Source organism: Halichoerus grypus, chromosome 2 (assembly GCF_964656455.1).
Source record: "Halichoerus grypus chromosome 2, mHalGry1.hap1.1, whole genome shotgun sequence".
In the NCBI taxonomy this organism is placed as follows: Eukaryota; Metazoa; Chordata; class Mammalia; order Carnivora; family Phocidae; genus Halichoerus; species Halichoerus grypus.
In genome coordinates, this window is record NC_135713.1 from 117,843,332 (window position 1) to 117,866,463 (window position 23,132).

The window sequence follows — 23,132 nt, forward strand, 5'->3', positions numbered from 1 at the left end:
AACAAAACTTTTTTTTTTTTTGAAGAGAGAGAGAGAGCATGCGTGAGCCTGCGGGGTGGGGGCAGAGAGGGAGAGAACCTTAAGCAGGCTCCACACCCAGCACAGAGCCCAACACGACTCGATCTCATGATCCTGAGATCATGACCTGAGCTTAAATCGAGTCGGATGCTTAACAGACAGAGCCACCCAGGCGCCCCTAAAAACAAAACTCTACCCCGTTTGCCCCCTCCTATAATAGCCTCATTCTCTGATCCCCTTTATTGCAAAGCCTCTGGAGTTACCTCTACTGGGGCCCTCCTCTCTCTGCCCCCCCTTTCTGGTATTCCCATATGTTATACCTTTGTAACTGTCTCACGGTTCTTGGATATTCCATATGTTTTAAAAAACATTATTCCTTTTTTCTCTTCAAATTTCAGTTTGGAACATTTTTCTTGACATATCTTCAAGCTGAGTCCTTCCTTAGGTGTTTTGAGACTACTGATGAGCCCCTCAAAGGTATTTGATTCTCTTGGTTTTGTTTTTAGCATTTCTTTTTGATTCTTAGGGTTTCCATCTTTTATATATATTACCCATCTGTTCTTATACATTGTCCACTTTTTCCATCAGAGACCTCAGCATACTAATCATTGTTACTTTAAATTCCTAGTCTGATAACTCTAAAATCTCTGCCATATCTGAGTCTGGTTCTGATGCTTGCTTTATCAGACTTTTTTTTTTTTTGCTTAGCATCCTTGTATACTTTTTATTGGAGGCTGGACATGATATATACTGGGTAACAGGAACTGAGGTCAATGGGCCTTGAGTGTGAGGTTTTATGTTTACACGACTAGCAGCTAGGCTGTGTTCAATCTACTGTCAGAAGTTCTGATTTCCTTCGGTGTCCTTGTTTTTGTCTTCCCTTTCTGTGTTTGGGTTTCCCTAGAAACTCCTTCTTGAAATAGAGTGTGTGTCTTGTAGCCTTCTCAAAAGCTATAATCCACTGTTGTAATACTGGAGCCCTACTGATGGTATGGTACTAGGGAGAATTATTCTGTATCTTAGGATTAAATCTGTTTTGTCTTTTTTAGTGAGATGGAGTCCCTGGGCCAAAACCTTCAGAAATGTCTTAGCCTTTTTTTTCTTATGTGAGACAGGAAGGCTAGATAGAGGGGGCTTAAGCCATCTAGCTGCTCTTCTCCAAGGTCAGGGAAGACTCGGGCAAAGCAGTTTTCCCTGAGCACGGCCTTCTGCCATGGAAACAGAAAGTCGGGGTGTATTTTGAAATGGCTACTTTCCCCCTCCACCTTGCAGGAGGGGATTTTTCTGCCATCTTCACATTGAGAACCTAAGGAAACTTCTGGAGGTAAAACCCACCACAGTGTGGGGTCCCCTTAGGGTAACTCCCAGGAGTTTTAAACTCTCAAGCGAGTCCACATTCAGTCCCCAGTAATTTGCTTCAATCCTGATAACTGGCTCCAGCAGCTTCTCCTTTCAGTGAAGTGATCTGTATTTTCTTTTTTCTTTAGTTTTTGTGGTGGTTTCCCTGTGATCTCCATTCTTTGATGGATCAAAGAAAAGTTGATTTTCAGTTTGCTTAGCACTTTTTCTTATTGTGAGGATACCCCATTCTTTCCCAAACACACTCCAGATTTTCACCTCCCTTGTCACTTTGACACTTGTCAAAGTCACCAACGGCCACACCGATCACTAAGTCAATGCACAGAGCTCCTGTTACTTGACCTATTTGCACGGACAGCTGACCACTCCTTCCTTCACACTTGACACGACTTCCAGGACATCACACTCAGATTTTCTTACCTTACTGGCCGCTCGCTGTCTCCTCTGTTGGGTCCTTCACATCACCCTGAACTCGTGGCATCTGGGGGGGCTCCAAGACTCAGTCTTTGGACCTCTTCTTCCCATACAACTCACTCTCTTGGTAATTTCATCCAGTCTCATGGCTTCACATACCATCTGTTACACTGACTCCCCTATTTCCATCTTCAGGCCGAGACTCCCTTCAGTTCCAGACTACAATACCCAACTGCCTACTCAACATCTCTCTCCATTAAGATCCTTGCCAGGCAGCTCAAACTCATCTATCCACAAATAAATTCCTAATCTTCACCAGCAAATCTCTGCCACCTGTAGCTTTTCCCATCTCAACTGCAGAGACAAAAAGAGCCAGAAATCAACTCTGATGCCTCACTTTCTCGTATTATACATGCAATCTATCGGTGAATCCTTGAAGTTTTACCTTCAAGTTAAGTCCAGAATCTGACCACTTACCAGGATTCCACGTGCCGGCACAGTGCTCCAAGCCACCTGCACCTATCAGCTGAGTTACTGCAGTAGTTTTCTAACTGGTCTGTTTCTACCCTTGCTCACACTCCTAAAACCTAAGACCCTATCACACGTATGGCTCAAAGCCCTCGAAAGGCTCCCATCTCAGATTAGAAGCCCAAGTTCAAGTAGTCTGCCTCCACCATCTCACCTCTCGCTATTCTCTCCTATCCCACCTCTTACTACTCTCTTCCTGAGTCCACTTCAGCTCTTACTGGCCGCCATGCTATGCCCGGAGTCCTCCAACATGCTCTCACTCCAAGGGCCCTTCCCCTTGCTGCTCTCTCTATCCAGACTCTCTTCTCCCAGGTGCCCACATGGTACTGCCAAGCCTTTGTCCAAGTGCTGTCTTGATGAAATCTTCTACACTCTTGAAAATTCCACCATCACTCTGCCTCACCTAACTCCTATTGCCTCTCCCAACTTCTCTCCATAGCACTTTACTTGTGATAATCCATATCATTTCCTTAGTGTCTCTCTCCTTCCATCAGAATTTAAGTTGCATAAGGGGAGAGGTTTATGTTTGTTTTATTCACTGCTACATTCTCAGCACCTAGAAAAACAGTAAGGCCCATCATGAGGTGTGCAATAAATATTTGTTAAGTGAATGAATACTAGGAAACACAACAGGCTGCAAGAAATGGAATGGGAATGAGAGTAAGACACACAATCATCTTTTAAATTCCTACGCAGTGACATTGCATTAATATTAGTTTAGTGTGTTTGTTGATTCAATGAAGGGGGGAAAAAAGAGCCAAGCAAAGAAAAGAAGTAACTGTGCTGACTTTGTATTTACAACTTTGGCATCAGAATCTCACTACGTTTTCAATGTGCCCTGTCCTCTCCAAAGCGCCCTCTGGCTCAGAAAAGTATGCGAATCCTTGGAGTGGTAAACCTTTAGCCGACCTGAGTATTTACCCGAAGGCTAGGTTGTGAATGCTCCAAGTTGATAATTATCACTAACAGTGGTGAGAACATCCTCAAAGCCAGCTCTCTGACCACAAAGCCTCAGCCTGGTTTGCCAGCAAATGTTTTTATTGAGCCAAAGTTCAGGGAGCAGACCATTTGGCTATTCTTACCAGTGTCAGAGGGTACCACATCCGTGATACTTAGGGGCGTCAGACAGAACTTAATTTGTTTCCTTCAGTGGATGGAGACAAGAGCTACTAACAGGACTGACACTTTCTATGTAACAACTGAATGCCAACTACGGTTCAAGTATAGTTTTAAGTGGCCTTACATTTTTGGTTAATACTGCTGTTCCTGCCTTGCTGGTATCACTAGATGCCATTCCAGTTACAAGGGTGTATAGCAGATGATAATGGAACACGAGGAGGAAAATTAAAATCCCCAAAATAAACCTGTTTCTGTAACAAAATACTACTGTCTTATTTACTGCATTTTTATAACATGAGAATGGCTGCCACCTGCAGGTCATGCTTATGACAAAGTTAATACTCGATGGGATCTCCAAAATTTCCTTCCAAATTGTTGGTGAATGAATGGTGTTATGATTATCCCGTCTAATTAACTCTACTTTTTTTCTTAACCTAAACAAATAAATAAAAATTAAGTATATTAAGGGATTTCTAATGTAAACTAGAACCTTCTACTACTAAAAAATGACCTTGCTGGGGTGCCTTGTTGGCTCAATTGGAAGAGCGAGTGGCTCTTGATCTTGGGGTCACGAGTTTGAGCCCCACGTTGGGTGCAGAGATTACTTAAATAAACTAAAAAAAAAAAAAAAAATGATCTTGCTGAGATTGCTCTATGTCTAGCAAAGGGGCCGCCAAGTGTTTTCTTCATTATCCATCTCCTCTCCTCTCAATAGCAAGAGATGTGTCCACTTGATGCTCACTCACTGGATCCGTATTTAGCTGAGATTGCAAGCTTATCCTCTCACACCAGGGCAGAGACCTGTGGGTCCAGATGATCCACAAGTCTAACCAACTTATCCAGTTTCGGGGCGCCTGGCTGGCTCAGTCAGTAAAGCCTGCCACTCTTGACCTCAGGGTTGGGAGTTTGAGCCCCACGCTGGGTGCAGACATTACTTAAAAATACAATCTTTTAAAAAACAACAACAACAAACTTATCCAGTTTGATGATTTCCTCATGAAGCTGAGTAGGAAAATGACCATAACTGGTACATGGACTAAAACTCCATACAAAGCCAGTGAAGTGTCCTAAGAAATAACGGATTTAAAGCCACAAAGAGACATTAAAAAAAAAAAAAAATTCAATGATTTGCTGAGCCTGCTAGGATTAGGTCATCAGTCTCCAAGAAAAGGTTTTCAGGTCCTGACCAATCCAGGTACATCAAAATCCAGTGGATGTTTAAGTCATACTAACAACAAAAGTGGATGGCACAACGGTGCCAGCCAAGAGGAGCCGAAGAAACAAGATGACTAAAGGTAGTATGTGGTATTCTGGATGGAACCCGGGAACAGCTCAAGGTCAACGGGAGAACACTAAGGAAATCTGAATCAAGTACGGACTTTTGTTACTAATAATGTTCATTATTGTGACAAATGTACTGTGCTAAGATGCCAGTAACAGAATGGAAACATGGAACATATGGGAACGCTGTACTACCTCTGCAATTTTTCTGTAAATCTGAAACTTCTAAAAATGTTTACTTAAAAAAATGAATGGGACAAGATGCAATTCAAATGACAAAAGCGGGCCCTTAAGTCAGTTCAGTCACAAGCTTAAAAAGTCAAAAACTTCCATTTTGACTTTAAAAGTTATTTAGTAGCTTTATTTTCATCTGTATGTTCTAGACTCAAAACTTTTATTTAAATCAAGAGACGCAGCCTCTTCAAACTATAATTTTGAGCACGATGAACTGGCAGTCTGTACAGGGACGCCTGGCTCTCTCACTCTCACCAAAAGGACACATGAGGTTCATGTCAATGTAGGACAAATCTTGGCCCACTTGTTAAAAAATAAAATAAAATAAAGGCCTTCATGAAATTAAGCTAAGTATAAAACTCTTTATTCTGGGGCGCCTGGCTGGCTCAGTCGTTAAGCGTCTGCCTTCGGCTCAGGTCATGGTCCCAGGGTCCTGGGATCAAGCCCCACATCGGGCTCCCTGCTCAGCGGGAAGCCTGCTTCTCCCTCTGCCACTCCCCCTGCTTGTGTTCCCTCTCTCTCTGTCAAATAAATAAATAAAATCTTTAAAAAACAAAAAAACCCTTTGTTCTATCACATAGTTTCTTGATATGCCAACCTTCCACAAACTCAGGTATTTCATAGGGCATTCAGGGGGTTATCCCAAGTTTTCATTTTACTCAGAGACAAAAATACTCTACCCAAAATTACACCATCTTAAAATTACCTCATAACTCATGCCTCAAAATTAAGACTTTACAAGCCCTATTGTCTTTGTTAAAATTGCAGGGTGAAGATTTTGTACCTAAGGAAAAAAGGATGAAACGTTCAAATGAACAAACAAGTCTGAGACTAACCACTTGCTGTGTTTTTTAAAATCATAAAGAAAGAGAAACCTCCCATTTCTTTCACAAAACTTCATGATGAAGCTTTCTTTCCTACTTCCACTATATCATCAACATAATGTGCAAAAGCCTAAAATAAAATAACCTCTATCAAATAACAACTAGTCCATGAACGGAGGAGCTTCTGAATGGCTACTACTAAAAAAATCTCCACGGAATTCCTATTCAATCACGGAGCCACTCTTCTTAGGTGTATACTGTATAATTATTTTAATTTCCATTTCTTATATTCAACTTATTCTTTAACTTTAGTTCTTCTATAAAATGTGCAAAATGAAAGCTCATGAACCATATGGTTCAAACAAAATATGGGCACTAAAACCTAAGTTCAGTCACGAGTCTGGATAAGAAAGGAGGTGCTATTCTATGACTTCTTTCTGCTCACTTTAAGAATATGTGTTACACGCCATACAGTTTTTTAAAATGTGATCAGTTGCCTTGGAGACAGATAGCAGGAACTCTGCTCTGATTATAAGATAATTTTTAAATTACTTTTATTTTAAGATTAAGCAGCCTCATTGACAATCCAGAAACAGTCTTCGCTGACTCTGGATATACACACACACATAAAATGGTTAAAAGTGATTCCCCAATTTTCAATGACAATTTGGGAAAAAAGAACATGTTCACAGCTGAAGCTGTATCCCTCTGTCTTCTTTTTCAAACAATCTTATTTTGCTACCAAGCCATTCACCAAACCATAAGGAAAGACAATTTTTCAAAAAGCCATCAAAACCCAGAAACAGGGATCTAGGAATTAAAATTATCCCCCCAAACAGTGCTGTTACAAAAAAGGGTAGGAAGCCAAATTTCCGTAGCTCATTAGAGAAGACCTTTAAAAAGAATCCAGAAAATGAGGACTGGAACTACTGGAGTTCAAAATGGAGGTAATTCAAGAAAGTACAGCTTGTTCAGCTTGGGAATATACTTGGCTTTTTCTTACTCCAGCAGAAATAAAAATATGAGCTGCTGGAGTTAATATTAAAATTGTCCTTACAGATGGAAGGTGGGGTAAGAGTGAAGGGAGAGAAGGTAGAACAAAAGGTAGCAAAGACAAGTCATTTTGGATCTAGGCTCTACGGCCCAGAAGAGCTGAATGGGACTGACATTCTTCTGGGCCAGTATCATTAAATTCTAGACTTGGCTCAAAACCAGTGGACTGCACACCACTAATAAATACCACGTGACCCACAGTGTTTGTGGCATTAAAAATATTTTTTAAATTATCTATAAATTTCTATTCTGAAAAGCAGTAGATCAAAATGACACTGGGCCATCCAATCAGTTACAGAGTAAAGGGCTTCCTCCAAAGAAAACTAACTTGGCAGAAACGTAGGTTCAAAGGAATGTAACATGGAGTTAATGAGATCAGGCTCTCAGTACAATTTTAATAAGGCTTCTTTCTACCCAGCCCAGTTATAAGGAGTAGTACTGAGGGGACTCCCACACAATGCCTTAGAGGGATGCTTTCAGATAAAAAGGACTGTAATTTTAATGCTTTACTCCTCTCCTCACCTAAAGCTTGGGGAAGAAAATAAATATTTACTTTTTAACTATTCAGAGCTTCGGGCACACTGTAGTATTTAATATTCTCTAGTTTTCATTTTCTGAACCTTTGGCTTATAATGTTCTCTATGTTACACTGAAAAACATAAGAATGTGCCTTAATCAGTAGTACCACACGAAAATATAAACCTCGTTCTTCCACATCTTCTACAAAGGCAGAGTGAATTAACAGTACCCTAAATATCCTGCAAAGTTACTTTGTGTACTCGACAAAAGATTAGGGCAAACCATTCCACTTCCTTATCTTGAGTAGGAGGAGTTAACTAGTCTTCAATCTCATCTTCCCAAATATCTCCATTAACATCCACAGCATGGAACAACCTGGAAGCATAAAATAAGGTACATTTGTAGACACTTGGGAAAAACTTAGTATCATCTCTTTCCTTCTCTCAAAATTACTTTCTGTACTCTTCTGAAGATACCTTTGTGTATCTTTTCCTTTCCTTTAATCACTACACTGGGGAGAGCTGAAATCCGGCTCCCTCTGAACAAGCTGTCTTAAAGTTTACAAGAATAGCCCTTTTCAGATCCAGACAACCTCTCTAGGGCCAAGGATTAACAATAATTGGAAGTGGGTTTCAAAAAACTGATACTCAATATACACAGTAAATGGAATTAAGCCAGGATTGGGGAAGTCAGGCAATCTAGAAGGGGAACTCTTCCAAACCACCGTAACTCCATTACATGTGAATCACTCTACTCTCTGCTTCATTGTCCTTGTACTCTCCTCTGGTATAATGTTTTATAGCTGCCAACTTGTTTTCCTTCCCTATGTTACCTAAAATTTATGCAATTTTCAACACTAGATTTACAATGATTCACAGACAGAGCTTGTTTCTTCAACTTCTCTTATAATTTAGTAACACCAATGACTGTAGATACTAGACAGATGCCTCTTCACAAAGGTCATCAACTGATGCTGAAATCAGAGCTGTTGAAAAACAGGATATTCACACTGTGCCAAGAAATCACCCCAGAGATTACTTACTAACAACAAAAAAGAAAACTTACATTTACAGTGGAGCAAACAATAGAACTGAGCGGCATACTAACGTGGGGCAGCCTGACATTATGGACCTAATGGGACACAATATGAAGCACACAAGTATGCTTGTCAAAAATGTTACTCGAAATCTATTCAAACTCAGTCTAGATCTAACTTCCAATTTACAGGAAACAGAGAGGACAGAGAAACTAAAAGACAACAGGGAGAAGCAAAACTCTAGAAAGTAAGATGTTCTCTACAGGACAAGTGGGCTGGGCTCTCTCAAATGTCAACGTTCCCCTCAACACATATGAAAAAAGGTGGGCAAAACTCTTCTATATTAAGAGACTGAAGACAGAACCAAATGAAATGTTCGAACTTGACTATATCCTGGTTTAGTAAAACAGCTTTAAAAGATTTTTTAGGGATAACTGGGAAGTTTGAAAACATGTTTATTAGATGATAGTATGCCATCACTGTTCAATTTAAGTATTGTTGTTATGTAGAAGAATTTTCTTATCTTAGGAGACAATGTGGAAGTATTTAGAGATAAAGCATCCTATCTCCAACTTAGGATCAAGTATTAGAAAACAAATATGACAAAATATTATCACTTGTTCATTTTGGTAGACGGTATCCTAGTAATCATACTCTTTCAACTTTTACCTCTTCTGTATGTTTAAAAATTTTCACTATAAAAAGTAGAGGATAAAAAAGAAAATTTCCAGATAGCATATTTCTCATCATAAACTCACTTTCAAGAAAATATAAAAGACCATATGTGTAAGAAAATATGTAAGAGAATTCTCTAAGCAAAGTGGTCTACAAATGAGTACCAAAAACTGCTGCTGAGACCAGAGGATGGCGTATACATACCGGTTAAAACACGGGGAAGCAGGATCAGTGAAATGTTTATAAGGGTTTGCTCTAGAGAGAGAACCCATGCAAATCCAGCAGAAATATTGCATACAGCCGGTACATGTCATCTTGTTACATCCATCTAATTTCTGGTGGAAAAGAAAGAGAATAATATCAAGGCCATAAAAGCAAAAGAGAAAAGCACATGCCAAAAAGACTGAGTACAACCTTCTCCTCGTCATCTCCTTTTTCCCCATGCAGGGCTGAGACATACAGGTAACACACTGTAACTATGAAATGCTTTCCTCTGTTGCAAGTAAAATACAGCAAATATTTAGCAGGTGTACCCACAACTAGATACTTCCCCAAATCTTTTCTGTTTAACAGTAGACACAAACCAAACATGTACATTATAAACCCAATGTGTAAATTATTATTAAAACGTCTGGATTTAATATGTGTGACTTTAAACTTTTTACACAAATCTAAGTAAACACTTGGTACCAAGTCCTCCACTGTAATATAGGGCTGAAGCGTGTCTGACGTGGTTAAACAGAATGCCAGTTTCCTTAATAGAGTAACTGGGGAATCACCACCAGGTACGGTTCAGATATAATGGATTGGAATAGGAGAACCAAATGCAAAGATAAATTCCAACTTTAAAACATACTACGATTTTATCAAGAAGCAATAGATTTAAATGTCTGTTTTGGCTCAGATTAATAGGAAAATGTCTTCATTTCCTAAATTTATACTTCTTAAGCAGGTGTGTTAAGTTCCAGATAAATAGCTCTAAGAAGTCAGGCTTGATTTTTTTTTTTTTTATCATGTAGATGAGTTAAGAGTTAATTGTAGCTCTACTAGGGCTTTCTCATAACCCATTCAATTTTGTTATGGATAAAATGTGTGAACAATTTTCAATCTATGAAAGCATTTTAAAAAGGTAAGTCTACATACATTTAAGATCAATAACAATATTTACTAGTGAATATGCATTTTACAAGTAAGAAGGTTTAATAAATGTGCTTTCTTAGTCATAAAATTAATAGGCTTCTTAAGGCAATCCTAATAAGCCTGTAAGTCTGTCTGCCAAGTCCGGCCCAAACCTTTACCTCTATGGGAGTCCCACAGCACGGGCAGCTCTTTGAGTTCTTTTCTAGCCATTCCTTACTTTCCATCTCTTCCAGTGCCTTCTGAATCACCCTCTTACCATACCTCTGTTCCAAAAATCTTTTATTGGCCTCATCTGCTTGCAGGTACTCATTTCGTAAGTCCATTAATTTCTCTGGAAAGTGAAATGGAAAATTAACTTTTATACAACTTTGCAAAGCTGACTAAAAACCATTAAAAAATGGTCATAACCTTTGATTATTCAATAATGCTATTACTGGAACTTTAATCATGAGGAAATAATCCAAAGTACAGTTATAAGCATTGAGATGCCTATAACAATGGCAAACAAATTAAATGTCCAAGGGAAGAGCCACATGTGAAAGAGCCATTTAATGACATATTTAGTTATTAAAAACTTATGAGATGGCTACAACTCAATTAAAATACTCATTACAGAATCCAGAAAAAGGCAGATTTAGGTTGTAACTAGGTAAAAATGACACACATACAAATGACAAAGAACGTAAAAGAACGCGCTAGCTAGAGAAGGTGGACTCGAGCAAGGTGTTAGAATAAGAGGTCATCTTTTTTGTTGATTCTGACTTATTAATGTTGGCACATTTGGGCAACTAGTAGCATACAGTTAAAGACTGACTTAGCTAAAAGACACAAAGGTTGAAAGAGACACTGATTTTCCACGAAGTCAGCATCATTCATCATCTGACAGTAACAAGGCCTACCAAGTAAACAAAAGCATCTTTGGCTCAAGAGCAAAGACTGTTCAATTCTGTAGATAAAAAAAAGTCAGTGACTAAAATTTACCACCAACAGGTACTGCAAAAGTTCCTCCTGTCAAACTTTCCCCTGATACTCTTCAACCTCACTGCACTGTTCTATCACTTAACTCAGATGGAACAGGCAGCCATTCACAAGGGCTTTACTTGTAGACAAAGGCTTTTGTTCACATTCTATCACCTTAACTTTTCAACACGATTAACTGAAGACCTCTCTCAATAGTGTTGTAGTTGTTTTATTAGTTTACTCTCCTCGTACTATTTAGACGTCTGACTCCCTTTTTATGCCATGGATCTTTTGGGGAAGATTTCTTTCTCTGTACTGTGCACTCCCATGGCTCCATCACCTCTAATTAGATGGAGCACACATGTATCTTTTTATCCTGTCGTTTTTATCCCTCTAAAAATTCAAAGCATTTTTGTGTTCCCAGATTTCTTAAGGACAGAGATTATTGCTCTAACGTTCTCAAAATAATTGTTAGTAGTTCATATATTTTATATAGTAGTAGCTAGTATGTACAGATATATACAGATACAGATAGATACAGAAAGAGATTCTCAATTTTGCTGAAGGCCCCAAGCTTCTTTGATTTCTTCCACAAAGGCCGTGAAACACCTGAGACATACATACTTCATCCTCTCGATGATAAGGTTACAGAAGTCTAAAGCAATTCTCCATCCCATCTGCCCATACCCACTACAAGACTCAGCTCTAGGCAACTGGAAGAATCAGTCAGGGTTACTCTGTTGGAGGTAGTAACACTCTGCTAATAGGCGCAATTAGTAACTATCGTAATAATGACATTAACAGTTACTATTTTGCATTTTACATAGATTAGCCCGTTGTTCTCAAACTATCCATGGTAAAGAACCAGTTTTTCCCCCACCACTCTGCCAAGGACCAAAACTTTTGCAAAATACAATCAAATGAATTATTAGAAAAATTATAAAAGGACAAGAAACCTAAGCTTAAATTTTTACGAGATCTGACATAAAATTACTCTGTGAAATCGCTGTAACTTTTTAGCCCTGACTCTCCATTTCTTTATCTTGTCACAGACCAGTGATAAGAACAATTCGAGCTCCAAGTAGCACTATGATAGTTTATTTGATCCTTAAAATAACCCTGTGAAATAGCTATTATCATTACCCCTGTTAGTATAAGAAAGACTAAGCTATCAAAGTCCAGTTAAACTGAGGTCAGAGGCCTGATTTCTCAACCCGTTTAGATCAGAATTACAAATAGGTTTCACCTCCTTAGCCGCTTCAATAAATGCTTCTGAAGCACTAAAGGTTGAGGAAGATTCTGAGGCTTTCCTGGACTCAATGATAAAGAACCTGATGGCTGATCAGACATACGTGCCATGGAAACAAGGGTGGCAGCTAAGACGGTCTTGCATCAGCCAACCAGGAGCTGCATTATCCCATGTTCATAGATAGAAACTACTTTGCCATTCCTTCTCTGTCATGTTCCCCTCCCCCCCACCCCCGCCAGCCAACTCCATGGCTTGTTTCCTTAGCTCTTTCAAGTCTTTATTCAAACCACTTTACCACTGAGGTCTTCCCTTTATTTCCCTAAGTAAAATCCCAAGCCACTTCAGAACATTTCATATCCTGTCCCTGATTTCCTTTTTTTTCCTCCATAGCACTTACGACCATCTAATATTCTTATATTGTTTGCCTGTCTCCGCCATTAAAATTTAAGTTCCATGAGGGTATTTGGTCACTACCCTATCTCCAGAGCCTAGGACAGTAACTGAAACAAAAATACCTGTTGAATGAAAAATTCCAAATTGCATGATTTAATTTCTTTAATTTCTTGGGGCGGGGTGTGTGTGTGTGTGTGTGTGTGTGTGTGTGTGTGTGTGTGTGGTGTGTGTGTGTGTGTGTGTGTGTGTGTGTGTGGTGTGTGTGCGTGCACAGGACAGGAGAATTGAGTTCACACAGGGACAACTCACCTGCAGTCACCTTACACGGAGAGACCCCGTGGTAAGTCAATCTGCACAAGGTACAGAAGGCAAAATTGCAACTGGAGCAGATGCCCATGGTGCAGCCGGGCTCCTGCATCACAGGCAACTGGCAGCACGGGCGGGGACAGTACACCACATCCGCCATCAGGTCCAAGGTGGACTGGAGGAGAAGGCGGTCATAACGGGCAAATAACTCTGTTTCCACTAGCTCTTTGACCTGGAGGGAAATAGAAAACACATTAATGTGAGGATTTCCCAACCAGTTCTGATTCTGAGGAGATCCTTAAAATGCTGGTGCCAACTAGATGCACATGAACTAAAACTCTCTCTCTTACTTCAAAATCAAACCAAATGTGGCCAAGTCTATACCTTGACTGAGATGGTGGCTACATGGGTCTACACGTGTGTCAAAGCTAAGCAAACTGTACACTTTAAATGGGTACATTTATGGGTTAATAAAGTTGATTTTAAAAAAAAAAAAGGTCAAACCAAGGATGCTGTCCCTGATTCTGTTCACCATTCCAAGGAATATGTCCTTCGGATCCCAACCTCACACAAAGGCAGGCTAGTGATTCTCCAAGGTTGATGGGATCCCAGCAGATAAAGTAAATCACCAGAACACGTTAGAATTACTTTTCTGACACTCATCCCTGCCAAGAACTGCTCATGCCGAGGCCAGCAGAGGAAGCATTTACATTTGCTTCAACAGTTGAGTAAGACCAAGGCATTCTTTTTTTTACAGATTTTATTTATTTGACAGAGAGAGGGAACACAAGCAGGGGGAGTGGGAGAGGGAGAAGCAGGCTTCCCGTGGAGCAGGGAGCCCAACATGGGGCTCGATCCCAGACCTGAGCCGAAGGCAGACGCTTAACGACTGAGCCACGCGGGCGCCCCTAGACCAAGGCATTCTTGATGGATACATTGAAACTACTTGCGGGCTGGCTCTAAGGCCTCAGCCTGCCCTGAGGAGCCCTATCAAGGAAGTTCCTGAGAAGATGCCTCCTTTGTGAAAGAGAATCAGGAAGCGGCTACCAGCAGAGTGGAGGATTACCTGACCAGGAGTGGCCACCGAAGGGCACTTGGGTTCTGGGCAGTTGAGGCACTGAACTTGGCCATCTCTGATTTGGATTTCAAAGTAGTCCTTCAGACAGGCTTTGCAGTACACATGCCTGCACTCCAAGAAGTACATGCATTCACTACCCAGCTTCTCACAGAAACAGATACTGCACAGGAACAATTTACTGTTAAAGCATTTTATCTGCTGCGCTTGGTCAAAGTCCAAAATTTCCTGGATCAGACTCGACAGCGATTCCACATCCTGTACAGCCCTCTCATCCACAGCCTCCTCTTGAGCCGCAGCCGATCCAGCAGCTCCTCCAAAATCTAGCTCTGTGGTGGGAGAGGCCTGAGCCGTCCTTCTCTGCACCTTTTTCTGAGAACCCATCTTGAGCTCAAACGGAGAGACAATATTCAGGTATGCTAGGGTCTCTTCCTTAAGAAACTGCATCCAAGCAAACAGGACCACACTGCCGCGGTGTTCTTCCCACAGGTTGTCTAAGTGCTTGCAGAGAGCAGAGAGCTAGGAGAGAGCACAGGAGGGTGCTGGTGAGTGTGGAAAGGTGAGGATACTGTCAACGCCTCATTTCTCTTGAAATCTTTTTAACTTCTAAGCTAAGCCCTTACAACTCCTAACGTGATCTTAGTGGAGCACTTCTTACACTATTCAACAACGTGAGTCACAGCAGAACGCACAGTCAGAAGCTAAAAGAAGTAACCTGAAAATGAGAGAAAGAGCAAGACTACAGGTTTACATATGAGCCACTGAAATGGAGGATTTTGTCTGTATTTGTTGTTTTAGTATTGCTACCTATCTCATGCAGGAGAAAAAGATGGACCTCTAAAATGAACTACTTCTATTCCTTTGGAGTCCTACTCCTGTAGGTACCCTGCATAATGGTTAGAAGGAGAGCAGTTTAAAAACATCATCCAAGTATTAATTCTTAACTTTTTCAGTCCCATCAAAAAGTCAACTCATGTGAAAGAATCACTAACAGAATCCAACCTCAGAATCCTCGTTAGTCAGATTCACAAGCTGGTTTTAACTAAGCAATCTGGGCTTACATGAGATCCTGGTTAATGGAGGGAGACAGACTGATATGGAACCTGGACATGCTTATAAGCCCTCAATGTGGTTTCTCACTTCCTAAGCTAAGCAACCAAAGTTTAAACTACTTTGACTTTTCCTCTTTAAAGGTGGTTTGTTCAATTTGAAAGGGAAATATAAGAGGATTTTCCATCAGAAATGTAAAATATTGGTAAGTAGAGCTCAGGAATTATAAGCAGCTTTTCTTTTTAGCTAAACATAAAAAATAAGCCTTCCAGATGCAGACAAATTGTGTAAATTTAAATAACAAGTGAAAAAGGACCACATTTTCTATTCCTTGCTCTACAGAGTGCCATTCACTAAACCCTACATAGGCACAAACATAAACACTTCCTGAACTTAAAACTTATTATGTTAAATACCATGCAAAACGCTTTCTCACATTTACATGAATATGCTTCTAGGATCAATCATACTTCTGAGAAACCTGCTGAAATGTGTAAAATTTATTAAATACTAAATGGGGAGCTCTGAGTGCTATTTGAGCCACCAAGTCCAATGAAGAAGCCGTTCTACTCCATCCTCTTTTCCAGCCACTCTCAAAAGAGGCAGCTGGGGTGCACATAAATGTGAGGTCGGGGGAATTGAAAGAGGAAAAGAATGAGAGAGAGACTGTGTTTGTATATATAGTGGGAGAAGTATAATGGAAAATACTATGAGGCTAACCTCACTTCCCTTCTCTGTACCAACCCCAATCCAGGGAAAGACAGGACTATGTGTCAACTTCTCTATCAACAAGTGAGATTCACAATGTCAAGGAATCAGGGCCCAGCAAACAACAAGAACTGAACCAAGAAGGAATATGAGGCCAATTAAAACGTCAATCATATGCACAAGAATTTATCTGATAGAGGATTCTATTGTAATTTCAGCTGTAACACTTAGAATAATGAACAACTCTCTTCTCCTCACACTCCCAAGACCCAGCAGTATGTAGATGCTGCTTGGCTGGAATCTGAAACTGCAACCACACTCTCAGTGAATCGGTCCTTGTTTTGCGCCTGTGTGTAGGCATGTGCACACATGCACGGATATAAAGTATCAAGAACTCTCTGGAGAAATGAGATTATCAATATCTAAATAATTCAGTCAACTCTCTGTGATCTAAATGTCAAACAGCCTTGATATTATTCTTGGGCAAATAATCCACTGTCTTGCATATATTTCCTCTGGCACAGTTATCAGAATGGTAGGTAATACTCCTTTTTTATTTGACATGTATTATCCTTTTTTAAAATTAAATTTTGTTTTTAAACCATAAGCTCAATTTTACAAAAGGACTCTCATCTGAAAGATTAGACTGGCCAGTGGGGTAGAATGAAAACTCCATGGATCAAAAGGGAAAAACTGACAAGCTGTTCCTTGAGGTCAAGTAACTCTGACAGCTTTTGTCTTAATATACATCAGCTTATCAATCTTCATCATGACTTCTAGAAAAGTAGCTGCTATTGATCCATTATCTATCCCAGAGTACTTTATATTAGCTTCAAGTCATATTTACATCTCAATCAAGAGCCGAGGTTGTTACTAAAAAAGGATATGTAAGCTGGAGGAAATGAAGGCTTCATAATACGAGGTTCATGAGAGAGGAGATGTAGGAATCATACACATTTCTATCTGTGTGCATTTACATCCATGGGAGACCAGTCAACAATTATTTGTTATTAATACACAGATCTCTAAAACTAAAAGCACTTACTATGTTTACTTAGGAACTCTGTTTATTCTAACTACATCAGCTCAATTTTAGCCCTCCTAATTACAGTTAAATCTTTCATTTAAGGAATGGATAAGAAACTAAGAAAAAAAAGTAATACCAACATCTAAGGAAAATGAGGAGGACCTTATCGTCTCTATTACAATGCAGATTAAATAGGAAAATAGCAAGATAGGGAAAAACATATATACTTGCTTAAAAATTATTCCTACTGCAATTCATAGTGATTAGTCATCCTAATCATTGCCATTCCTTTCTAAAACACCCAACATTTTCAATTCATTAACATTAGGATTCATGAAGGCAAGGGGAAAAAAATTACAAAATCAAAGCCATTTGTTCTTCATGCACTGAATTCAAGATCATCAAGGTAGTTTTCAATTAAAGATGATTTTTAAAAGTTTCTAAAAATGGATAAGAGAAATTAAGTTTCGGGTCTAACCTGAGTTGGTGACAGCCATTTGCCACTAAGTGTGAATGAAGGTGGGGAGGAGGATGGATAATCTGGTGGCAGTTCAAAGTTCAGCACAAGTGGAGGCAGAAAGCAAATGGTGTATTCAAAGCCACCGTTCTGGAGACACTCATTTGAATTGCCTGAACCAAAAACAAAGATTAGAAAGAATCAGTTGGTCAGCACTTGAGTGTCCACTACTGTTGAGCGGTGCTCAAGAAAGACTAATGCTTTAGTTGAGGGGATAAAAACCCTCCCCCAAAGCACTTTCTATTTCCTAATTTTCACTTCGTAGCCACCACCTTAAAAAAAAATCTTGTAAGCCCTTGAGAAATCTCCTAAGCACCATGAAATTTCTAATGAAGACACATAACTTATTCTCGTATACGCTTTTCAGTACAATTCCTAACACTAACTAATAGGCAAGTAATACACCAATGTTTGCTTTTTGTTGTTGTTTTAGATGATTACAGACACAACCTAGAGAAAAGGACGTTTATTTCTATTAAAGAGCCATGACCAATTTAGAGCGGCATGTGCCAACTATCCATGAATCATAGCTGGGAGAATCTGTGCCAACACAATGATCTCAGGCTTGAGGGCCAGATACAGCACACAACACTCTCACAATCAAAGTTTCATTTTAAATGATCACACTTACTTTCTTTACTCAATGCCTTTATAGCAGAAACTTTTTGAGAAAGTGTGCACCAAAGTCTTCTGTGAGTTTGTATCAAAAGCAGCAGTTTTGGTTTTTTTCTGAAGCAAAAGGTCACAGAGTAACAGCATATGTCACAGGTTTATGGTAGTTGAAATGATTCTGGAAACCAAATAGTATTAACAACCACCATGGTACTTTAAAACCTTCCAAGCGTTTTCACATACATTATGTCATTTTCTCTTTTATTATCCCTATTTAACAGCCAATGATTCATAGCTGATCAACTGCTAGTTAGACGATTAGAATGCATGAAATATGCAGGATAATATCCCAATTCAGTGGTCAAAAGGCGAATCAAATTGAGAACTACTTACCCGCAGTCCAATTTTCAATTAAAATAGAAACATGCATTCAATCTGTAATACTACCATCTACCACTAATGCCCATAAACACAAGATGGCAAATAATTCAGGGAACACTAAGAAACTGAGAATAACATTTAGAAAAATCTGTTTAAGAGAATCTTATTAACTAACCGCTCACAAATATCTTGAAATTTTGTGGCAAGTCCAAATAGATTCTGGTTTCTCCACCTTGCACAGACTCTGCTTTTCTAAATTCATCTCCATCATAAATACTTGCCAGGGCCAGCAATTCATCCTCCTGAGCTTCTCGATCTTCTGACGACATTTAATTTTCTGAGGAGCTGAAGACAATCATTCAAATTAGTTAAGAATAGAAAAGGCACAGAGTTTGGAAAAGTCTAGTGGCACCAAACAAACAAAAAAAAAAGGTAAAGTTCTTCACAAACAACTGCAAAGAATCAAATTTCTCACTTTTCTGCTAAACTAGAAATGATAAGACATATCTAACATTCCAGTAGTTTTGCAATAGTAACAGCTTTTTCAAAAATGATGGCTGTGGTGCTTCTAATTGCTGACTTCATCAGTTAGGTATCACTGATTTAGGGGAAAAAAAGCACAATTTAAAAAAAATTTTTAAAAAGGACCAATCATTGGGGCACCTGGGTGGCATAGTCGGTTAAGCTTCTGACTCTTGGTTTCGGCTCAGGTAGTGATCCCAGGGTCGGGGGACTGAGCCCTGCATCAGGCTCCAATGTCAGCTTGGAGTCGGCTTGAGTTTCTCCCTCCCTCACCGCCTGCCCCTCCTGCTCAAGCTCTCTCTCTCTCCCTAAAATAACAAATAAATCTTAAAAAAAAAAAAAAAAAAGGACAAATCACAAATTATTTTGACTTGCCCACCAAACCAGCAAAGTGCCTTGCTCACAGAAAGATTAAAGTATATGTGATATACTTCCTAAAAATCAACAAATTTTTTAAATGCACAGAAATCTCTAGGGCAGGTTTTCTCAACCTCAGTACTATTGACACTTTGGAACAAATAATTCTTTGTGGTGGGAGGCTGTCCTGTGCCCTACAGGATGTGTACCAACATCCCTGGCTTCAACCTACCAGATGTCAACAGCATGCCTCCCCCTCAACATAGCCAAATGTGCTCCCCCCAGGGGTGCAGCAGGGGGACCCAGTTGAGAACACCCTGTTCTAGAGAACGCTACAGAGACAGATACTATAGGAGAGGGTTAGATAATTGAGAGGCTAGCAAAGGAACATTAAATTTGTCAGATACAACACTTTGTCAAAACAATTATAAGATTTACCATTATTTTAGGCAAAACTAAGAATGAAAATATGCTGCAATTACAATGTAAAATCGATGCTTTTTAAGCGCATCAACTAAGAGATGCACCACAATTTCAGATAACGTATATGTAGAAAAATATGTAATGAGAATCTACGAAAATTACTTTATTAAGGCAACAACAAATTACCATTCTGTCAATTAAAATACTGGACTATAACTGGATTTGCAAATATGCCCCCTCTCAACTAAAATTTTTTTTTATTTGAAATGTACACAACTGAAAAGTTAGGACACTATAAAAGGTGACACTACAAAATCTGAACAAGTTCATTTAAAATGACCCCGTTTTCAAAACATATTTTTTTGCCAGATGATCTTGATTCTGCTTAAGCGGCATCCCTATCCCAAACAGAACACAGTGACATGTTCCAGTTGAGGTGAGTTAGTACCTGTTAATAACAACCAGAAGAAAAAGATATTAACAATGCGGCCTGTTTTTTAGTTCAGAATTTGGAATTTATGCAAATCCCATTTATCCTCCAGAAGGTGGAGATGAGACTGTTGAAGTTGGATAAAAGGCCAAGATCTGGAACTCATACTAGATATACTATAGAAATCCTGCCATCTGCAGAAAAAAAATACAAAAGATGGTGTTAGGACACTCTCCCAATTTAAATTCTGAATTTCTGTTATTACCACTTAAGTCAAACACATCCTAACACACAGTCAGTGCCAATCTACAGCTGCATATTACTTTCTCTAGGAGAGCCTAACTGAGCAACGTGGTTAAAGGGGTATTTGCAGGTCCCCAGCAATGAGACAAGCCTTATCTGACTGCCTTCAGCCCTGGGAGGAGCCAAGGTGGAATACCAAGGTCATATGTGATGTGAGCACACCAAGTCCCATAACAAACATCTAAACATCTTCTTGGGTTTGTTTTTGTTTTTGTTTCTTCTTTCCTCTTCAGCTTCTTCTCTTTCTTCATTTCCTATCCCCCTCCAGTTTCTCCTCTCACCTACTAATGAATTAATCCTGCTAGGGACACTCAACATTAGGTCAATTTAACCATGACAGCAAGATATTTAAAACAAAACAACAAAAGGGTGCAAATGCATGCACACATACACACTTTTAAGTTCTATTCTGGAAGTTTTAGAGCCAGACTTCTCAACTGGGAGTAAGGGGGAAGGGGAGGGTGGTCTACAGATGGGTTACGGAGAGCCCTAAGAACACTATGAAGTTATATGCAAAAACATTATATGAAACGGTAATTTTTAAACCAGATTCTCAGATGTGTGACTCCCAAATAAGCTAAGAATGAAATTCAGAATCATTTACATTTATTGAGCACCTACTCTATATTGTATTAGGTCCTTTCACATTAACTTATTTAATCTTAAACAATTTTACCAGACTTAGTGCGTGATGATAACGTAATTAAGTTTCTGTTTCTTCCTGTTTGAACAGTTATAAATGGGGTGAAAGATGAATTTATGATTCTGGTTTAGGTTAGTGTTCTCCATCTTGTCTGCACATTAGAATCACCTGGAGAACTGCGTTTTAAACTCTCAATAGCCAGGCCATATTCTAGAGCAATTAAATCAAGCATTAATAGTTATCCAAGCTCTCCAGGTGATTCTTAAGTGCAGCTAGGATTGAGAAGCTCTACTCCAAGCAGTGTTTCCCCTAAACAGCTCCTCATAACCTACCCCACCAGACCCCTGCTTCTAAAGCTGTCACCGGGTCCCAGTCCCTTAATTCACATAGCAGACCCACACTTCATTTTCATTTTATCCACTCAGCCTTCAAGGGCCACGTCCAAAGGCCCCATTCTATGTAGAAATTTTCAATTACATGTCATCCTTAAAAATCCAGCCAATTTTTTTTTACTGTAACTTTCCTATGACATTATCACATCGCACTTTGCATTATAGCAGTTTCTGAACTTGCACCACCAGACTGCATTTGCTCCTTAAGGGCAAGTATCAAATCTTATGCATCTGTGTGTTGTTCTCACCATCTAGCAGTGCCTTGTGTTTGACACTGGGGGGGGGGAAATGGAACTGAATGGGTGTGAGATGCAGTGTGCTGAAACTGGGGACCAGAATCTTAAGGTTCAGTGACTGCTCTGCCACATCCCACCAGAAGCAGGATTCACAGTAACACCAAGAAAAGTAACACTTACTGGGCTCTTAAGCCTGTGTCAGGCATTGTGCTAAGCCCTTTAAATGCATTAACTCCTGTTAGATTCCCACAACTCCATGAAGCAAGTCCTCTTACTGCTTCCATTACACAGATGAGAAAAACGACAGTTTAAGTCCCTTTCGGGCCCAAGGTCACACCGCTAATAGATAACTAAATCTGGGTTCAGACCACTCTGTTTTTTCATCTGTAACCCAGGAACAAGAATACACCCCGGCGCCATCAGATGAGAGATAGACATCAAGTTTAATATTAGCCTTGGCAAACGGGAGACCGCTACACCAGGGAGGGAAGCCCTCCTCCGCCGGCTTTCCCTCCCGCCTGGGAAAATCCTACTCATTCTCCCAGGCCACGCCGTGCAAACTGCAGAGCTGGGGTCAGCCCAGGCTCCGGAATCAGCACGCCGCCATGGGTATCTCCCCCGCTCACCACCAGGCGTGCTGAGTCGTTGTCTGTGCGACTCACCTACAACCAGGAGGCAAGCCCCAGCCTCGCTACCTGCCCCAGCCCTTGGACACAGAGGGCGCTGTACGAACGTGGGAGGTGTGAGCCGGGCCCGGGCGTCCCCAACGAGCAGGGCCTGGACCTTCCCCTTCCTCCTCTGAGCGCCCCAGGTGGGGTGGGATCTCAGCCCGGCCCGGCTGGGGACGCCCCGTCCAGGATTCGGGGGGCTCGGGCCCACTGAGCAGTCTCGGCCCGGCCGCTCTTCTCTGCCTCGCGTGCCCGGAGCGCGGTCCCCACCGTACCTTCCGGCCACCCCGCCGTGCCGGGCCCGAAGGTTCCGCCCTCCGCCCTCGCCCTGGTGCCCTCACCGCCACCGCCGCGCCGGCCTACAGACGCCGGGCTCCAACCTGCGCTCGGCACCGCCTCTTCCGTGTTTGGAGCTGTCAGCTGAGCCGGGCGGATCCGGCTGGGGCGGCCCGGATTGGGGAGGGCTTCGCGCAGCCGCCGTGACCGCCCCGGGCCCTCGGCCGCCCCCTGAAGGCTACAGGCGGCGCTGCCGGCGCGATCACCGTCACCACCCTGCACACCCCGCTCTGGAAATTAAGTTTGCGTCTGGGGAAGTTGATACATACGCAGATTCTGTGCCCGGGGGGCTCCTTTCCGTAGTTCTGGGATGGGCCCGGGAATTAAAATTTTTGCCAATCCCT

At 40.7% G+C, this 23,132-nt stretch overlaps 1 protein-coding gene across 8 annotated transcripts; it reads right to left on the reverse strand.

Moving 5' to 3' along the window:
* Window positions 1-6,314: 6,314 nt before the first annotated feature.
* RNF14 (ring finger protein 14) lies at window positions 6,315-22,904 on the reverse strand. Of its 8 annotated transcripts, none has more exons than XM_036116404.2 (9): window positions 22,794-22,904; window positions 20,229-20,404; window positions 18,654-18,823; window positions 17,447-17,598; window positions 14,175-14,702; window positions 13,112-13,340; window positions 10,359-10,531; window positions 9,265-9,395; window positions 6,315-7,724 (listed from the first exon to the last, which is right to left on the reverse strand). In XM_036116404.2, the coding sequence occupies exons 3-9, from the start codon at window positions 18,805-18,807 to the stop codon at window positions 7,667-7,669; spliced, it is 1,425 nt and encodes a 474-aa protein (XP_035972297.1). In that variant the 5' UTR covers window positions 18,808-18,823; window positions 20,229-20,404; window positions 22,794-22,904; the 3' UTR covers window positions 6,315-7,666. The 8 variants fall into 8 exon arrangements, with proteins under 8 accessions (XP_035972297.1, XP_035972296.1, XP_035972295.1 ...); XM_036116403.2 differs by having other exon boundaries at window positions 22,728-22,873; XM_036116402.2 differs by lacking the exon at window positions 22,794-22,904 and adding an exon at window positions 22,447-22,721.
* Window positions 22,905-23,132: the final 228 nt, after the last annotated feature.

Coding starts and splice junctions, on each gene's coding strand:
- RNF14 (XM_036116404.2), bottom strand. CDS start 18,807: ATGTCGTCAGAAGATCGAGAAGCTCAGGAGGATGAATTGCTGGCCCTG. Junction 9,396..10,358: donor GCTGTGGGACTCCCATAGAG/GTAAAGGTTTGG, acceptor CTTTTCCACCAG/AAATTAGATGGATGTAACAA. Junction 7,725..9,264: donor GCTTCCCCGTGTTTTAACCG/GTATGTATACGC, acceptor TTATGCTTCCAG/GTTGTTCCATGCTGTGGATG.